This window comes from Mauremys mutica, chromosome 7, assembly GCF_020497125.1.
Source record: "Mauremys mutica isolate MM-2020 ecotype Southern chromosome 7, ASM2049712v1, whole genome shotgun sequence".
In the NCBI taxonomy this organism is placed as follows: Eukaryota; Metazoa; Chordata; order Testudines; family Geoemydidae; genus Mauremys; species Mauremys mutica.
Window position 1 is genome coordinate 102,754,773 of NC_059078.1, and position 20,154 is coordinate 102,774,926.

A 20,154-nucleotide genomic window follows, 5' to 3' on the forward strand; every position below is an offset into this window, starting at 1 on the left:
TCTGAGCGCCTCACAACAGTTCTGTGAGGAAGAGAAGTGCTATTATCCCCATGTTACTGATGGGGACCTGAAGAATGAAGCACCAGATTTTTAAAGATACTTAGGAAACTAAAAATAGAGATAGGTACCTAATGGGATTTTCAAAGGCAAGTAGGTGCCACTAGATGCCTATCTGAATCTTTAGGTACTTAAATACCTGGCCCTAACCAACTTGCTCAAAGTCACATAGGAAGACTATGGCAAAATACGAACTGAACCAGGGTCTCCAAGGTTCTAGACTGGAGTATCTTTCTGCTTCTTATCTCTGAATCATGCATATCTGAATGTTGTAGAGTTTGTCTCATGTATGAGACTAAAATATTTTTAAAATTCCGAGCAAAGAAGTTGTTCTCCGTGGTTATAAAAATGAGGTTTGACAATAGTAAAGCTTGGCAAATAATCCTTAATAAGTCTAGCCCCCAGGTAACACAGTGTATTCCATGAGTGGATGAGCATAACTCTTTGATTCAGGTTTTTAGTGTATAATTTTCACATTCACAAATTTGAAGTTCTCTTTATGCAAATGAATGAACATTCACACATATTTTTCTTTCAGTATTCACTCAGCCCTAGACAGCATGGATTTAATGTTCAGTTCTAATGAATTATTCAACTCATTTGTTGAATAATGTGATATTAATCTCTCCTAATCCAATGGTACACAGTTTGAAGGGGATTCCCATAATTATGCAAGGGCAGTTAAATGGATTTAAGAGTGTCAATAACGACACACAACTGCTGCTTGATAGATGTGTTTTGTAATTAAATAAAGGGCCAAATATTTTAGGAAGTATTATCAAAGTGATACTTCCTAAAATATTTGTGTGTGTGTATATAACTGAACTATACTACTGTCTTTTATCATATATGACAAACTTTATAATGTGAGTATATTTTTCTTTTGCAGAAAATTTACAGAACAGCTAGTTATTGCTGGAGATGGCAGTAATTAATATTTTTCTCAGAGTACGTTACCTGTCCCTGCTCAGCAAGTGCCTTTTCTAGGTCCTCTATTTGAGCTTGTGATCTGTGTATTTCTGCTTGGAGCTGCTCACGCGTCTGTAGGATGTGAGAAAAGATACATCAAACTTTCTCTAAAAGCCAAAATGCTAATGTAGATACATCAAACACTTATATCAAATATTTATTGAAGACATTTGGGGGAATTAATTTGCAGTGAAGTACTTATGATAGGGCCAATCATTAACAATTTTAAAAGGAAAACTTGTATGATGGGATAGCAATGTTACGATATAATTTAAGATTCAAATGAACGTCATCCAGTTAACTAGCCACTTAAACAGCAAAAGATTAATTGCTTCTTACATTAGAATATTTGTTACACTCTTTGTTCATAGATCAGAAGAGTTTTTGCCCTTATCCAGTTCTGTCAAAACAGGATGTTTAAAAAAGCAAATGGAGTAACAGAGATTTGTCTTCCCATAAGAATGGGAGGAAAGATACATTAATAGGCTGAGGGGCATGCTTGATTTCTACCTGTATTTGTGTTGTTTTAAACTGATTTAAAAGAGACCAAAAAATATGATGGCACAAATTGTCAAAAGCAGCCTCTACATTTATGACCATAATTTTGAGTACACAAATGTTTAACTGTAGTATATGTAGATTTCAAGCACAAAGGCTAATGGAAAGCTAGTTTCACAGTCCAACACCTTTCTTTAAATGTGATGTATATATTTTATGGAGAATAAAGCTAATTCTAATTCTTAACTATCTTTATACATAAAATATGGATGTATGGGTGTGATATACCAGGGTACAATCCAGGCTAATGAGTAGCTGCATCATCCCTTTCAAAATGTAAATCACTCCCTGCTATGTCTCTGTGTGTGCTGCAACCAGCCAGCCACACCTTGGCTCTTACCTGCCTTGATTATGCTACAGAGTGACCCCAACACACACCCCAGTCCTGGATTTTGCCCCAGAAACATATTTCCTGTACCACCCAGCCCTCTCCTGGACAGTAAAAATATATGTAGTCCATTATTCCTTTAAAGGAAAAATACACACACAACTTGTTACCACAACTGGAGATACACAGATACCAACTTGAACATACTGGATTAGATAAAACAAGTTCATTAACTACAAAGAGATAGATTTTAAGTAAGAAATGAGGCAGAAAAATAAAGATAAAACACTTACTGAAGCCTAACTTAACAAACTGCATTAAATTCAAAGCAAAAGTTCTCTCGCCACATGGTGTCAGCAGTCTTATGACCAAACTCTTTAGGTCAGGTCCCCTCCCCCAAAATCCAACAGCTGCTTCCTTTGTCTCTTCAAGTGCAGTGAATGTGATAGGCGGGGAGAGAGAGAGGGATATCTTGTGTGATTGTCCCTTCTTTTTTATAGTTTCAGTCACCCTCTTGAAAAACATTTCCAACCGAGAACCAGGAGACAAAGAGTCTATATGGAAGAATATTCCCTGATGGCTTTTTTCATCTCTTAGAACTTCCTTTGTTTTCCCTTCCTGCTTGATGACTCTGTTTACTGCTGAAATGCAAATTAAGGCAAGCACACATTCCTTCCTTTGTTTAGGACAGACCTGACTTCTGCCTGGCCAGGGCTGTGGCATTTGGAACATGTATTAATTAATAACATCATACCGGGGAATCTTATAACTTCACATACAATGTTGCCACACATATTTTACCAGGACAATCTTGACCAGCAAATTATGAGTTTTCAAATGATACCTTACAAGGCATATTTTGTACAAAGATTGCAATAGTGTGTATGGTATGAATACAACAGTGTATTCTACCACAATGGCATTCTATTCAATTCTATATAGATATTTATACTGTGTTCCTCACCATAGTATCTGAGCGCTTGCAGTAGTGCCTTAAGCAACATGACTACACATCTGTCATGTTATTTGTTCTCTCATTCTCTTTCCAGGGGAAAAAGCATGTGTAGTTGAGTGTCTTCTTTTGGTAGGCGTGTCTTTTTTAATAGATCCATTGCTGTGTTTATATTAGAGAAGGCAAGACCAAAGAAATACTTTTTGCACTTGAAGTGGAAAGTGGCGAGGATTGTGACAGTCCTTACTTTTGAGGGGAGTTCATTACACAATCTTGGACTACCCCAGAAAAGTTAAGTCTCCTGCAGAGATGAGCTTTACTCTTATTGTTGAGAATTCTATTGTGCCTGAGGAGTGAAGTTGTTGACCACACTCTTTGTCTTGGAGCTTTAGATGATATTTTAGATACTCTGGGCACATACCAATGAGTGCTTTGAAGATAAGGACTGAAACCCTAGTCTATGGGAAGCCAAGGTAGGGAGAAGAACACAGATTTGATATGTTCTTGGTAGCCTGTATTGCTCAAAAGATGCACTACAGCATTCTGAACTATTTGGAGTTTCCTAAATACTGAAGGCTTCATGCCCAGTTTATATCATATTGCTGTAATCCAGCTGAGATTACAAATGCATGTATAACTGAGACCAGGTCTTCATCCACCAGGAGGGGACAGAGATTCCTAGTCAAGCAGAGATGGTAGAAAGCATTAGTTGCAAATGCTGATATGTGAGAACTCGGTGTCAGTGAGAAATCCAAGAATATTCCTAGACTATGGACTGAATTGACCAATTGTGGGTGTGTATCTTCAACCAAAGGAGACTGCACTGTGGTTACAAGCTCTTCAGAATACTTCACTTTGCCTATCAGCATCACCTCTCTCTTGCTTGGGTTCAGCTTCAAGCAGCTGTACTTTATCCAAGTGCTGATCTCATCCAAGCACTAGGCCATCTTGGTGGTAGTGATCATATGTGGTGAAGGATAGACAGAATTGTGTATCCGCTGCATATTGCCGACACTTGAGTCTTTGTGCCATCGGACCAGTTCACCTAATGGTTGCATGCAGATGTCGAGAAAGACTGGAAAGAGAATTTATCATTGTGGAACTCCACAAGTACGGGATCTAGCAGTGGAGCTGCAGTTTCCCATCACTATTTGTTAACACCATCCTTCCAGGAAGGAGACAACTCATTTTAGTACATTACCTTGGATACCTGACACTTCTCTTAGGTGAAACAGCAGACTCTCATGGTCAACAGTGTAGAATGCTGCAGAGAGGTCCAGTAGGATGACAATGCATATCTGTCCTCTAACCATTGACAAGAGGAAATCATCCATCAGTGCCACTAAAATGGTTTCAATTCTGTGTCCTGGCCTGAATCCAGATTGTACCAAGTCTAGAACATTAGTTTTAATTAGATGAGCTTGTAGTTGACTTTTTGCTAGCTTCTCAACATACATGAAGGCAACTCTTTTGTTTATTCCTGCACTCAGTTTGGTTGAGAATATATATTTTCAGAGTAAGTGAATTTTAGAGCATATATAGATTTAAAAACTATAAAGAAACACATCTGAAAACAAAATGATCCAAATTCAACTCCTCCTCTGCTTTAATGCCAAGACCTGGGTTCAGGGTTCACTTCTTCCTACTCAGTTGATGTCCCCACTAACAGTTAAAAAATAAAGCAAGGACTATTGCTGCTAACACTAAATATTAGCATTGCCATCAGGTCTTGCAGGCGCAACAGAGACCCCAGAACTGAAATATTGGTTGGCAAAAAGTTTTTCAGTTTAAAGAAAAGTTGCCCATTTTACTTGCAACAGGACTCTGGAAAGCACTTATCTCCATGGATATTGTACTGCTTCTTCCCAAGGCAATAGCAAAATTACCCAAGTATAAACTGAGAATATATTGTTTAACTGGAACTGGATAGTTGCAGATAAAAGAATCTGTGTTAAAAAAAGTTTACCATTAAGAGGAACTCAATTGTAAAGCCATTGAGGGTTCTCATTGTACCCTCAACCTCTACTTCAGGCAAGGTACCTTTTGGATCATGGGATTGCTCTGATGAGAACAAGGGTAGGTTGGTGGCCTATAAATGTGGTTGGGCAGGTTGCAGACAGCAGTAGCAGCATGAGGAAAAGACCACTTCTGCTCCTTTTGCACCTTACACCCCAGGAAACTTTACCCATCTATAAATCCACCAGGGTAGGTAGTTAGCCAGTTAACATCGAAAGCTTGTAATTATATTTTGTTGTCAGTATAAATTGCCTTATTTAATTGTTTGCATTATCTGGGTGAATTTTCCTTCTTGTTTGTTTTGTATTGGGAAACATTGAATTATTTCATGTTTGTAATTGCTTCTTGTTTTACCATCACTTTCTTAATGTTTGCAACTTCTACTATGTCAGAGCAGATAGCAAGCGAGCCTTAAAGAAGATTAATTTCTAAAACTGTTTCACAGATCAAATAGAGTGAGAAGATACCTCTCTCTCAATCTGGCTGAGAGACAAGGGATTAGTCTACTTGCAAGAACATTAGAGAAACCTAGCAGTGTAGGCTGCTGTGGAGTTACCTATCCATTACTTAAAGTTATTCAGTGGAAATGAAACATTAGCTAGATGACCAGGTCTTGAAAGCCAAAATATTGATTCAATCTTAGAACTCAAGCAGGGGAATGTGGGGTTATCTGTTTCATGTTTAATTTGTCTCAAGGGATTGCCTATGGGTTGGGAAAGCAATCAGACTACCACACTGATGTAGGAAATATTCATGGTTGTACTAATATTCAAAACTTTTTATAATTTTAATAAACTTGTTGCTAATGTGGCCATTTTACCCTAAGACTGTGTTGGATTCTCCTGGAACAATGTGCTTATGAAAAGTGAAAGTGACTGATCCATCGCTTACATAATAGATTTAGGGCCAAATTGAGAGCTTGTAGGTGCACTTCCATCAATGAGATTGCATAGAGTGGAGGTCAGAGCAGAATTAATATGTACATATTTTGTTCTTTGTCCAAACTGGATATATTCTAATCCTTTCCATCAATTTTCAAATAGTAAAATTAAATGTGACTGTATTAATTGTCCTTCCAGCATTTTATAATGTATAATTTATTCATATTACAATACATATATGTATTTATAATGTAAATTAAAGCAAGATAATTAGATAGCTGCAACTGCCTTTCTAAGGGGACATTGGAGAAAGATAGGAAGGCACAATGGAATAGTACATTTTGCAATTCAATTAAGAAAATGAATCTCGTTTTGAACTATAAGTCTTTTAAAAATGTTATTCAGAATCATGTAATCTCTGTAAATCCAGGTTTGAATTTTGGGCATTAACTATTTAAGAATATTGGTAATAGATTTTTACCGACAGGGAGCTTAATTTTCCATAAAATATTCTGCTTGACACTCTTGTAAGCTGATCAGTGGTATAAAAATATAAATGCATTAGCCATGGTTTCTTCAGCAATCAGCACTTCAGTGTAAGAGAATGGAAATCTGACTGCTTTTACAGACCATAAATTACAACACTGCATTTGAGATAGCAGTGTAGACGCATTAGTTATTCACAGCAGACAATATTATGGAGAGACACTACCATGAGGAATATCAAACAGGTATTAAAGGAGGATTAAAGGAAAATAAAGGCGGGGGGGAGAAGAGGGGGAGAGGTCTCCTGAAAAATGTTGAAAACCAGTTTAACTCTTTTTCAACTACTGCTAACACACAATTGTCTGTGCAGTACACTCTGACATCCTGGTCAAATTCCAAACTGAGTAATTACTTTCATTCAATTTACAGTCTATCTGCAATTTTATTTGGAAGGTAACCTTCACTTCCTCTCCTAAACTTCTGTATACTGTTGCTGTGTTTTGGCCCAGAAATGGTTGGTGGCATAATCTCTAAGTTTACTTTGTATTACTTTGTCCAAAAGCACTTTGGAACCTATCATCATGAAAGGTGCTTTACAAACCTATGATTATATCATATATACATGCATATTAAACTACTACAGACCAGATCCTCAGCTGGTGTAAATTGACATAGCTTCTTGACCTTCAATGGCACTACCCCGATTTACACCAGCCAAAGATCTGGCCTATCAGTTATCACAACAACCTGAGCAAGTAAAATTAGAAAAATGTACATAATTGCAATCCTTTATTTTCATGTAATATAAGCCATTTAGACCTTAACTTCTCGTTCTGCATCCAATGTTCCTCCGACCTGTTCTTGCAACAAAGCATATGCTCGTTGCAAAGCCTGATATTCCATTGTCAACTGCCGAAATCTCAGTTCTGTTTCTTCTTTGGCCATGCCCTGAAATGAAAAAAAAATGGATTCTTCCAAAACTGAAGTAAAGAAAGCATCTCAGAGACCTATATTATTTTCTCTGAAGAAGGAAGTTGGTGGCATTAGAGCCAATAATTTATAGTACTTTTAAAATACAAGTTAGCAAGTGTTGTTCATAAGGTCTTGTTTAAGTGCTCTTTAGTTATTTCAGTCTTTCCAGGAAAATATCATGTATCACTGAAATGAAAGATGTGTCTTTCTATCAGAGTTGGCACTACTCACCAGCACTGCTGATCACAACCATTATGAAGAAAAGTTCCTCCTTTTTGCAGTAAGATGCAGAGTATGTCACCCATGAAGCACTATGACTCTTGAACTGACCCTCAATCACTGCACCACACACAGTCACCACTGGTGATGTGCCAATGGCATTTCTGAATTAATATGTGACATTTGCATTGGTACTATGTTCTTCAAATGAGACAAAGACCAAGGAGTGAATTGTGAATGGATGTCCTGATTTTCAGAGACACTGAGCATCCATAGATACCACTGAAGTCAATGGCTACGTCTACATTACAATAAAAAAAAAGCCCATGGCACTGAGTCTCAGAGCCAGGGTCAATTGACTTATGCTCACGGGGCTCGGGCTGTGAGGCTAAAAAATGCAGTGCAGATGTTTGGAGTTGGGCTGGAGCCTAGGCTCGGAGACCCACCCCCATCATGGAGTTACAGAGCCCAAGCTCCAGCCCGAGTCGAACACCTACACTGCAATTTTTAGCCCCGCCGTCTGAACCCTGCAAGACTAAGTCAGCTGATCCGGGGCAACCTTGGCTATGCTGCTGGTCTTTTATTTCAGTGTAGATGTACCAAATGAGAGATGTGGATCTTCAGCGTGTCTCGTTGATCTTCTTTACCTATCCTGCTTTAATGCTGTAATACATTAGTATGGTTCATCAATATAATGAATTCGATATGAATAAAATTCACTCTAAGCAACAGCCAGGGCTATTTTGAAGGCTTATATCCAACTTCAGTGATGCACAGAACTTGAGCCAACTGCCTGCACATGAGTGAATTTCATGTTATAGGGACAGGGAGAAGTATTTGCTCAATGCGTGTATTAAAAATGAATCAACAGATTCATGTTTCTCTCTCTCTCTCTCTCTCTCTCTCTCACACACACACACACACACACACAAATTATGTAGCCAGCTATGACACAGATATGAATTATTACACTCCCTTCTTTAGAAATCTGCAATTAAACTGTGAAACAGATGGTGAAGGGCTGATTGAAACAATGCAGCTATTAAAGACTCAGATGCTATCAAAACATAGTTCACTATCATGGGGCTTATTTTTTTCTATAGCAAGGTTCTTGCTGGAGCCTAGAGACAGGTAATGGTACATAGATCTGACATGAGATTCTGAAAACATGCACTGACTTTATCTGAATGTACTTTTGGGAATAATCTTCAAAATACAAGTGGTATTTGGCCACCGGTGCCTGCCTGCAGTATTTCTTAACAGCTGCCTCTTCTTATTCTGACATCAGAAGCTGCAGAATGGCGACCTCTGTTGAGGGGCTGGTGAAAAGACAGAATTATTTGCAGAGTCTTTCTGCGGCCTTGGCTCACACCATGGATTTGGACAATTCAGTTCAATATGGATTCGGGCTGTGCTCTGTACTTAGGCCTGGAATACACCTAAAACTTAGGTTGGCCTAGTTATATTGCTTAAGGCAGTGAAAAATTTCACGCCCTATGCAACACAATTAGGTTGACATAACCTGCACTGTAGTCGGAGCTGAGTGGATGGAAAAATTCTTTAATCAACCTAGCTACTGCCTCTCGAGGGGGTGAATTTACTGCAATTACAAAAAAATCCCTTCTGTCACTATCATGTGAATGTTACAGTGTTACAGCGGTGTAGCTGCAAAGCCGTAGCTGTGGCACTGTTTTGCTTGTAGTGTAGACAAACCCTTAGGTCAAAATTTGAAGTCACTGGATAAGATGAATGTTGAGCTCAGTTTATATGTGAAGCTAAATATGCATTCAATCCCAGTATGAATCTTCCCAGCCAAAACCCTTCATAAGGTCTGCACAGCCTTTTCTGTATTCCCACCCCTAAAAATCTGCTAAACCCCACACTTTTAGGGATAGGAATTACATAAAGTTTCAGGTTTTTGCCAACAATAGTGGGGTGACTAAGGACTTGCCCCAAAATGATCAGCCTCCATGCATAGGATTAAGCTCATGATCATTTGACTACACCAGATTTTAAGTTTACCAGTTAAAGGGTATATGAATGAGGAGTTCTCCATAAACAAGGGCAGGATAATTGTCTTAATAATATGATCAACAATTCTGAGTTAAATATAAGAATACACAGGATAAATTTAAGTGTCACATATTCTAGATTAATGGAAAAATACCTCTTCCAAGTCATCATCAGGAGTGCAAGGAGTTTGATCTGTTCTGTCAGTTTGATACGAGATAGAAGAACCATCAGACTCCAGAGAAGCTTCTTCATCATAGCCAAAAAATGTCTCCACAACCGGCTTCTGACCAAATGACAATGTGTAAGTGCAGATGAACAATGCAAATAAACCTTACAATATGGCATAGCCAGCTGAGCCCCTTGAAATGTCTGAAAAACCCTCTGGGTATCTCCAGTAATTCTGAAGCAGAGTTTGGCTTAAACAGAAAATTTGTATTCGAAACTTTGTACTCTGCTTCAGCATACAGTGATATGCTTTTCAAAGTGTGGTTTCCCTCTATTTGTTTTAATGAACTCTCTTAAGGGAAAATGAATTGTTCTCATACTAAAATATCAGGAGAGTTTCCAATGTGTTACTTATTTCTAAATACAGAAGTTGCTCCTTTGTAAATTTGTGTTAAACTTTTTTCAGACCATTCATAATGTTCTAGTAAAACTGTATGTTGCTTTAATTTGCTGAGTGGATTATTTTATTTCTTATTTGGAAGCATGAAGTTCTCTCTTACAAGTGCTTTGTCATATTTATTTTATTTAGTTTGCTTCAAATTTTAGGCAGTAGGCAGTTCTTTAGCCACATCATCCATTCCCCCATCCACCTGTATGGATACCCACCAGCACACACCTAGCCTCATACAATTAGTCTGGGATTTGTTTGGCCCACAGTAGTTAGGGATAAAACACAAAGACCACTGCTCTGACTTACACCTTCTGTAACCCCACTGAAGCTTTGACCCTATACGTAGAGTATAGTTTACTGCTAATACATCTCCTTGACATTTCACTACTGAACATTAATTATCCATCAGACAGACTCTGTAATTAACATTTCCTTCTTCTATCTCACTTAGCACTAATTGTAATGCTGCTACTGCTTATGCCCAATAATTTTTGCACATTTTACTAAATTTTATAATGAATTATTTATATCTTACATACATTTTTAGGCATTGTTGTAAAAATGAGTCAACTTCATGATTTTCTAATTCACAGAAGCTGTCTACTCTTTACACAAATTGTCACTTGTTATTGAGTTCCTGAGGATTGCTCAAACAATACACAGTACAGTTTACATATTAAAGCACACATATTAAAAGCAAACAATGTGTAGTTTAAACAGTTCACTTCCTATAGCACATGCATTATATATCACTAATGAATATTACCAACATCAAGGGTGAAATTGGGGGTGAGAAAGGTGATGACGTTCTTCCGTGCTCCACCCACAAAATCAATCCACACATTCTTCTTTTGGATGACCACACAAATCTATTTAGGATTGCTCTTAAACTGCTTGATCTAAACCTAAGACTCAAAAGTCACTTCTAATTTGGAGAGTCAATTTTTGCTTGCTGAACCCTAGATCCTTAAGGTGAAATCCTGTCCCCACTGAAGTAAATGGGAGTTTTCCCATTGACCTCAGTAGAGCCAGCATGCACCCGTGCTGCCAGATTTTGAGAGTTGATGACCACTTGTATGGACCATTGATGTCACTAAGCAAGACATTGTGCTCATCAGCTCTATACAAATAAATATAGATATAAACTTTTTTTTTTACCTTAGGGAGTTTTGTCATTTTCTTCCTTTGTTTTCTATACCTTAAAAGCTTATCTCGTTCCTGGAAAAATGAATTAGATACATTTGTTAGCTAATGTCAGTGTTTTATCTTTTAATTGCTCTGTGTAAATGTTTGCATTATCCTTCAAATTGGCAAAAATTTGAAAAAGTAGTTTCAGTACCAGCCATTGCATTGTAATGCAATGAGAAATAGGCAATTTTTCATCAATCAAATGCTAATTGCTTTCCAAAATATGGCAAGCTTGCAGTAAAAACATATCAGTTGCTTGAGTATATAGATGAAAATCCTGACAACTAAGGAGAACTGATTGCTCCATACTACACACTGTAGTAGAGACTTCATGGGCAGAACACTCATTGAATTCTGTGTTATAGTGCTCTTCTGATAGATGGCAGCAAAGAGTCCTGTGGCACCTTATAGGCTAACAGAAGTATTGGAGCATAAGCTTTCATGGGTGAATACCCACTTCATCAGACGCATGCGTATTCACCCATGAAAGCTCATGCTCCAATACTTCTGTTAGTCTATAAGGTGCCACAGGACTCTTTGCCTCTTTTTACAGATCCAGACTAACATGGCTACCCCTCTGATACTTCTGATAGATGGGATATCCTGGCAGTATTGAGATGCAGGGGTAAATACTGTTCTTGGATGTGTGCATGACTTCTATTATTTTCAAAAGAAACGGTGGGCACTTGTTATCTGCCCCAACTGTAGAAAATTCAGGGCCTGATTTTCAAAAGTGCTGAGCTCACATAACTTCAGTTGACCTTAACAGGAACTGTGGGTGCTCAGCACCTCTGAAGATGAGGGTTCATCTTTTTCTGTTATCAGGGAAGTATTTTTATTCAGTGGCTATTATCAAATATCTAATACTAGTGGTATTGAATTTTAACACATTATGAAAAATGTTTTGTTCTGGGTGGTTAACAAAGAAAAGCCCCATTATTGATAAAACAATATAGGTTAAAAGACCAATCCCTATTATCCTCCAGCTCATTCATTTCCTAACAGGATTTAAAACATATTATGGGATAAATTGATCACATATTCGTATTGCTGCTGACATCATCACCACTAATGGAGATTGTCCAGTCAGAAAACTAGTGCTAATAGTTTTGTGAATGGCAGAATAGAACATAAATCACTTTTCCTTAGCGTCATTGGCTTTGTTGTGCTGACAGCAGTGAAAACGGATTTTGTCAATAAAAGTTAGCAGATGTGACTTGCACTCAATAAATGCTCATCTACAATAGCAAAAGGGATCCTTATCTGATAGCAATGGGTCCCACTGCACAGGTTCTCAATACACCAGTATGGATAGGACAAAACTATTTTCAGGTCCATTGTAGAAATCATGACTGCAGCTTGGTGGAAACTGTCCCTCTGGGTTTTCAGCTCAGGAAGCAGCTCTGTATTTTAGGGGGCGACAGGACCCCAGTGTTGAGGCTGCCAAGTGGCTGGATGCACTAACTGGTGCATTGTCTGGGCAACTGCCCATGCTGACTTTTTAGGCTGTGCTGTCTTTCCATATATCCCACTAGTGAAAGGGAAGTTGAAACTGTTTTCCAGTATTACAATCCTGCTCCCATCCCAAGGAATTTCTGCTGCTAGGGTCCTCATTGATAGAGTCCCTGGGTTAAATCTAACTTCTGAATATAAAGTAAATTCATAACAAATATTACTTTGAAACACTTAATTAATACAAGAGACTATGAGATGTTGCAGCTGGCCTGCATGATCTCAAAGAACCACTGCCTAAAATACACAGAAAGGAACACAGTGAAATTAAATATATGCCTTACTTACTATTACGCTCTTCACATAGCCAGCAGTTTCAAGAGTCTAATAAAAATAATTAGAGAATGTCATTAAGTGCAAGGGTATATACATTTTGTTTGCTTTCTACTTAATTGCACAGCCCGTTTCCATCTTTTTTTTTTTAAAAAAAGTCTGAATTATTTTAGTTGTAATACAAGACACAAGAAATCTTTAATTTATTCAGGAAAAACCCTCACAATGGATGTGACAATGCTGGCAAGTTAGAACATTCCATTCTGTGTGGCTAACATCCTGTGCTGGTGCCACTTTAAAGGTGTAATCAGTATTGCAATAGAATGTTATTTAACTGGATTCTGCAGTCCATACTAGGTTTAACTCTCATTCGGCTGTAACTGGAATTTTACCCAAGTAAGGACTAAGGACTGGGATCTTTTAAAGCCAAATCATCCCCTTCACCACTGCCTGCAGAGGGGATAAAACTTGGTGGATCCAGGAGGAGGGATGTGGAAGTGTGGAGAAGTGCTGCCTTTACAACATCATACTGCTCTTTCCCTGAGGAGGAGGGGCTGAGCCAGGAAAACACTTCTCAACCCTGAAATATAATTTCATCTGAAATTTTTATTAACTTGAAATTCCCTAATGTCCCTGCCCAAAGTGAAAAACTGAGTAAAAACTCACTGAACTTACAATCCCCAAAGCAGCATTAGCTCATGTAGATGACCTATGGTCCACAGTTGTTATAGAACTGGCTTTGCTTTGGGATGTTTAAGAAAAATCTGCATAGCATTTATTTAAAAAAATTACTAGGAAGCTTGCTTAAGGATCCATTCATGATTTCACTTTCTACACCAAATACCTGTGGTCTGGAGCCTCAACTTTGTTGATCACAAGAAGCATTATTAAAAGGAAATTATTAAAAGGAAAACAAATTTTAAAAGATTTAAGCATCTTAAAATAACCCCGAAACATTGGAAAATATTCCCTTTCATAAGTCTCCTGTTTTTAGACCTGATCTTGTCCCACAAGTCAAAGAGAGTTTTCCCATTGACTTTAATGGAAATAGGATCTGGTCATTAGTGTGTTTCCAAGAAAGCTCAGAAAATCTGAAAGAAACTCCTTTATACAAATGCTGAGCTGAGTGAAGGGAATTTTTCAAATAATGTTCCACATATTACTTTAGGTTCACTTCCGTTAAAAAGGGAAGCCCATGGAAATCATCACCATATGTTTGTTGACAACACAAGCTGTTCCTGTTTGCTTGGTGTTTTCTTTTCTTTTGCTATGACCAGGAGCATTAGGAAGGCTGTGCTATTTGATTACCTTATAGAGTTCGTCTATGATATTTTGCTGTTCAATAATTTGTAGCCTCAGAAATTCAACTTCTCTTTCTTCTTGATTCTGGTCAAGATCATTTAAAGAGCTTGGTCTCCTTATTATCCCAGCCCTTTGTCTCTGGGGGGAAAAAAACACAGAACAAAATTGCAAAGGATTAAAAGTCTTTGCCAAAGCACAGCATATAATCCTTCCTTTTTACAACCAGCAATTCATCTAGGCTATTTGCTAAACTGATGGTGATTCTCTCTTTATCTCCCCCCTCTGCCTCCCCACCACCAAACAGTAAATCTAGGTTGGGATTCTAGCTCCTCAGGCTAGAAAAAGCTAGAAGCTAGGGCATCTGGAAGGCATCATGCTCATAGTTACCAGAGAGGAAAGTCAGTTTGCATAGCTCTCATGCGCCATCTGGTAGCCCACTAAGGACTTAGATTAACATCAGTCTTAGAAAAGACAGTCTGTTCAGATTTACATTGCTGAAGGAGGAATTTAAAGATGTGGCAAAAGGAATCCTAAATGGAGGTTAATTCATTCTGGATTCTTCCCATTATCTTCAGCAAGACTTGATCTGGGAGTGTGAGAGCAACTGAACTTTAATAAAAAAGTGGTTTTGGTCCTGCTGCATGCAGGTCATCTCTCACTTAGTCAGTTACCATTAATGTTCAACTGTAAACATAAACAAATAAAAATATTGAGTCACCGGTGCAAATTTCCAAATCACAGCAAGGCAATTGTGATACAAAAATCACAATTCAAGTGAGATAATTTGCATCCATATTCTCCTGAGCACTACTGAGCATTCAGCTGGATCAAAATATAGGCATTTTACTATAGCTCAGAATTTAAAAAACAAAACAAACAAACAAACAAAAAGCAAAAGTAAAACATTTGCTGAACTAGGATATCAATGCCTGAAAAGCAAACTATTTCTTGATCACTTTCCCACTGTATAACTGGAATGTCATCTGTTAATAAGCAAAAGCCATAAGTCACTTATTATATATAACATAATGCCATAAAAACACTTAGAAAAATGAAAACACTTGTTTAATATCCTGCAAGCTTGTGATGATATTTTTTTTAAATACCTGATTTCCTCAAACCTGTATATATTAAGTTATTTGCTCGTCTTATAGACGACAGTGGCAAGGGGGAAACCTACCATTTCTATGTTCTCTTGTGTTACAAATTTTAATTTATTTTCCATTCGACGTAAGGCATGGGATAAATCTTCATTCTTCCTACTGAGACGCTTATTTTTGTCCAGGAGAGGTTTATACTGACTTTCTGCTTCTCTTAGACGTTTTAACTAAAATATTAAAAATATGCATTAACACAGTATAGCTATTTCTATTTATCACTTTAAAACATATTGATAGAATTTATTACAACTAAAGTCATTTTACTACCATAGTAATAGAATTCACTTCCAATTTTGAAAAATGCAAAGCAGTGTTATCTTGGATTCCTAGGTTACGTTCCTGTCTCTGCCATTGACTCACCATGTGACCTTGGGCAAGACGCTTGACCTCTTTGATCCTTCACCCATACACCCAACCCCCTCCCTTGACTACACACACAAACCCTTCATTCACATATCCAATCAAGTACTGGGGGTACAGGAAAAAACATGCAACAGGGCCAGGGGCAGTATGACAGCAGCAGTTTTTTAAATCAGGTCCCCTACTACTTCTGCTAACTTGGGGCCTGTTCCAAAGCCTACTGAAATCAATGGAAAAACTACCATAGATATCAGTGAACTTTAGATCATGTCCTCAAGGCAGGGGCGGCTCCAGGCCTCAGCACGCCAAGCGCGTGCTTGGGGCGGCATGCCGCGGGGGGCACGTCTGCAGGAGGTCCACCGGAGCCGTGGGACCGGTGACCAGCAGAGTGCCCCCCCCCCCGCAGCGTGCAACCACGCTTGGGGCGGTGAAATGCCTAGAGCCGCCCCTGCCTCAAGGCACTCCATCAAACTATCTTCTGCTGATCTCATGAAGGTGCAGGGATTCAACTGTATCTGTCAATTCGATTTACCTATCTAAGTTCTTACATGGCACCTGTCACTCAACATTACGAATACAGGCATAAATCATTTTAATTTCCTTCTCTGTCTTCTGGTCTTTGGGTGTATTTTGTTTGTTCCTTTGTGTTGTTATTGTGGGACAGTTCTTCACTCTGTCCATCAACAGGCCAGAGGAGAGAAACCTGGGTTACTGATGTCAACTTGCAGTAGTGAATTTTATGGTGATAAGCATTTCTCATGGTATTTTCTGCCAGGAGGAAAGCACCTCCAAGAAGCTGTGCATTTTTGCTCCCACTTTCACAAATTCAAGAGCCTCCATTATGCTCTTCAGGTCTTCCATGCTGCCTGGATAATGTCCCCATTCACTCTCTGGGGATCAACTGAGAACTGACACTACCTAATGCTTGAATCTTCCAAAGCAGATGTTCTTCTCTTACTCTGTGAATATGTTCTGCAACAGTTACCATATGAACCACGATAAAGGAGTTTAATGTCTCTAGTGAGTGTCCACCTGCCAGTGCAAATTCTGATATGCATTCATTTCCTAAAAATGTAATGGTAGTTCTTACTTACAAGCTCATTTCTTTCTTCTGACAGCAATGCATTCCGATCTTCCAGTTTCCGGATGATTGCACTTAGCTCAGCAATTTTAAGTTGGAAACGCCGGGCATCTTTTTCATCCAGCTGCTGTTCCTAAAACAAAGACCAACTGCAAATAACTGTTCATAAGATCAAACTTTTTCAAAGACACCAACTTTGTTCTTGTCTGAATCCAACCATTTCTAACCTATTACACAGGAGAATGCAATCTGTGCCTTAGTACCGGGGGTTCTCTGCTGTTTTCTTCCCGAGCCCCCCTCAACATGCTATAAAAACGCTGCAGCCCACCAGTGTTACAACAACTGCTTTTCTGCATATAAAAGCCAGGACCAGCATTAAGGGGGAGCAAGCAGGAGAGCTGCCCGGACTCCACGCCACAGGGGTCTCTGCAAACCTAAGTTGCTCAGGTTTTGGCTTCAGGCCCAGGTGGCAGGGCTGGGAGCCCCGGGCTTCAGCCTCACACAACGGGGATTCAGCTTTCCTCCCCTGGGCCCCAGCAAGTCTAACACTGGCCCTGCTTGTCGGCCCCCCTGAAACCTGCTCGTGGCCCACCAGGTGCCCCAGAGCCCTGGTTGAGAACCGCTGCCTTTGAACTGGAAACTGCAACATGAGACCAACAGAAAATGGAAGGAGCAGAAATGTAAGAAAGTATGCAAATGCAAAAGTATGTCTATGCAAATACAGAATCACAAATGTTAAACTTGGAAACATGAAAGACAAACATTGAAAACGAAGGCAATGTTTCCAGTATATGCCACTGTTGAACTCAGTATTTCAGGCATGGGACTCACGCTAAGTAGTCTGTTATAGGGAAATTATATTTATAAATACTGAAAACTAAATGTAGAAAATCCATGCAATTATACCATGGCATAAGTTTCTCTTCTATGAAGCTGTGGCCCTACGTTAGCTTCTAATGGGTCAGTTACAAAGGTTTATGGGTTAATCGACCAAAAAGTGAAAATGTTTAAATCAAATTGTAAATGAATACAAATATAAGAAGACATGTTTTTATTTTTCTAAATCAGAAAGCAGTTACATTATATTTACAAAAGTAATAGGATTTTTTTCTTTCACTAGCATTATTCTAATGTTTGATAAAACTTAAGTACAGAACTTTAATCAGAGCAAGCAAATTAAAGTCCATGATCCTAATGGAACTTTCGGAAGTTCTAGGATTCCTCATTCAACAGGTGCAGGAGAGGCTCAGAATAAAGAATAAAAAAGATTTTTTTTGTTTGTGTTTTCTATTATCTATACTTTTACTGAGAAAATTAGGAACCACTGCAAAATAAATCTTGATGAGAATCAACAATGAAAAAAGTTAACATATGTCGCAGACATATGAGGTCAGTTAACTGAAAAATTTTACTATTAGCAAATTAATGCAGAAGCAGGAAGGTGGCATAGTTACATAGAAAGCCAATATAAAAAGGTGACTAAAATTTAATGCCATAGGATATTGCATAATATGAAAGAAACAGTGGAGAATAGGTTAGTAGGTATTTAGTTCACTTCCTAGACCACTTGTTGAAAGCAAAAGCACTTAGCAGCATGTAAATATTAATAATAGAGATGTTCTAGTCAGACAGCAGTACCCTGTAAGCTTGCATGCTGTTGGTTATTCACACTACCTTTACTGATTTCCCTTTGTAAATTGTTCTTTTACATTTGCTTACAACACATACTGTTAGTAGCCTGGAAAACTAGCACACACACATTACTAAAAAAGCATTTGCATAATTTGTCAGCAGATACTATGTCACACTGTCAAATTAAAGCAGGTGTTTGACGTATGATACATTTTAAAAAATTGAATATTTCACCTTGCTAACAAAAACCAAACTAAACCGAAAAAGCAAAAGCTTTCCCATGATCAGATTTGATTCTAGTTTTAAAGATCCCGCTATTGAATTACTGCATTAAAGGAAATCTCCTTGGTTTGCTCTGTACTGCTATGGGAAAGCTGTTGCTTAAAATGTGCACTCATCAAGATTTTGTCATTTTTTGTTTGCTTGTTTAGGTGAAACCACGTGAAAGTGCTTACGGGGCTTCCTGAATGATCTGAAGCGTCTCCTGCACCACTTGCATAAGGAAGTTCCCGTTTGGGGCTGCTCAGATGCCGATCAGACTCTTTGATCTGGGAAAGTTGTTCATCTAAAGCCTCCTTTTGGAGCTGAAGTCTCTGAGCATGCCCGGCTTGAACCCCTAACTCTCTTTCCAGCACGTAGACTGCTCTGTCTTTAAATTTTATCTCCTCCATCTACAGGGAGAACAAAATACAATCACACAAGCATGTATGTTACAGGTCTCTGGTTACCATGGAAACTGGCAGCATCACACTAGCACAGCATATTGGACTGTACCCAAAGGCAACCATATCACAGTCAGTTTCACAGATTTGACATTCATTAACACAAAAAACACCACCCTTTGGAAAATAAAATAGCAATGAGTGTTTGACAATGGCCATATGAACAGAATTGCTTAATTGCTTCAGTAATATTGCACTTATTATTTCTATCCTTTTAACTACTTTGGGAGCCATCCAGCAGAAATGATCATTTTGCACCAAGAGGTTCTCAGCTACTGTATCTATTTATTGTTATTGAATTCTTAGTATCAGGTCCCAGGTGCTTTGAATTGGAGATGGTCCAAAACAATGCTTAAGAACCCACCCAAACTTTGCAGAGCAAATGGTTCGGAATGTATATCTGGGTGCTAATTTAAGAGCTGGACCCTACCTAAATGTTGGGCTGACCCTGGACACGAAACAACCAAATTTTGGGATTGGAGGGGGGCCAAAAGATTAAACCCCCCAAATTTGGAATTTTGACAGTTACAATCTTATTTATTTTAAGGGTCTGAATTTCACCTTTGTGCAGAAGGCCAACCATGCATTGCTTAATAAATAACAATTCTCCAAGAGCAGCCTAAATCAGGGGTCAGCAACCTCTGGCACATGGCTCACCAGGGTAAGCACCTCCCGTATTGGCCTGGGATGGCGAACCGAGTCAGTGGAAACTGCAGTCCGCTGAACCTGCCGACGCGGCAGATAAACAAACTGGCCCAGCCCGCCAGGGTGCTTAGCCTGGCAAGCCGTGTGCCAGAGGTGGAAACCCCTGGCCTAAATAGTCCTTTTGTCACTGTGATAATATACACTACTGTAAT

The 20,154-nt window shown here is 38.7% G+C and overlaps 1 protein-coding gene across 1 annotated transcript in view; it reads right to left on the reverse strand.

Annotated features, from left to right (window-relative positions):
• Positions 1 to 20,154, reverse strand: part of JAKMIP3 (Janus kinase and microtubule interacting protein 3) — a 127,403-nt gene that overhangs the window by 56,248 nt on the left and 51,001 nt on the right. The window contains exons 3-11 of the mRNA XM_045025746.1: positions 19,031 to 19,246; positions 16,957 to 17,076; positions 15,523 to 15,669; positions 14,349 to 14,480; positions 13,056 to 13,091; positions 11,226 to 11,285; positions 9,606 to 9,731; positions 7,067 to 7,195; positions 1,015 to 1,098 (exon numbers count right to left, since the gene is read on the reverse strand). Of these exons, the coding sequence (XP_044881681.1) occupies positions 1,015 to 1,098; positions 7,067 to 7,195; positions 9,606 to 9,731; positions 11,226 to 11,285; positions 13,056 to 13,091; positions 14,349 to 14,480; positions 15,523 to 15,669; positions 16,957 to 17,076; positions 19,031 to 19,246 (1,050 nt within the window). The remainder of the gene's footprint in view (positions 1 to 1,014; positions 1,099 to 7,066; positions 7,196 to 9,605; positions 9,732 to 11,225; positions 11,286 to 13,055; positions 13,092 to 14,348; positions 14,481 to 15,522; positions 15,670 to 16,956; positions 17,077 to 19,030; positions 19,247 to 20,154) is intronic.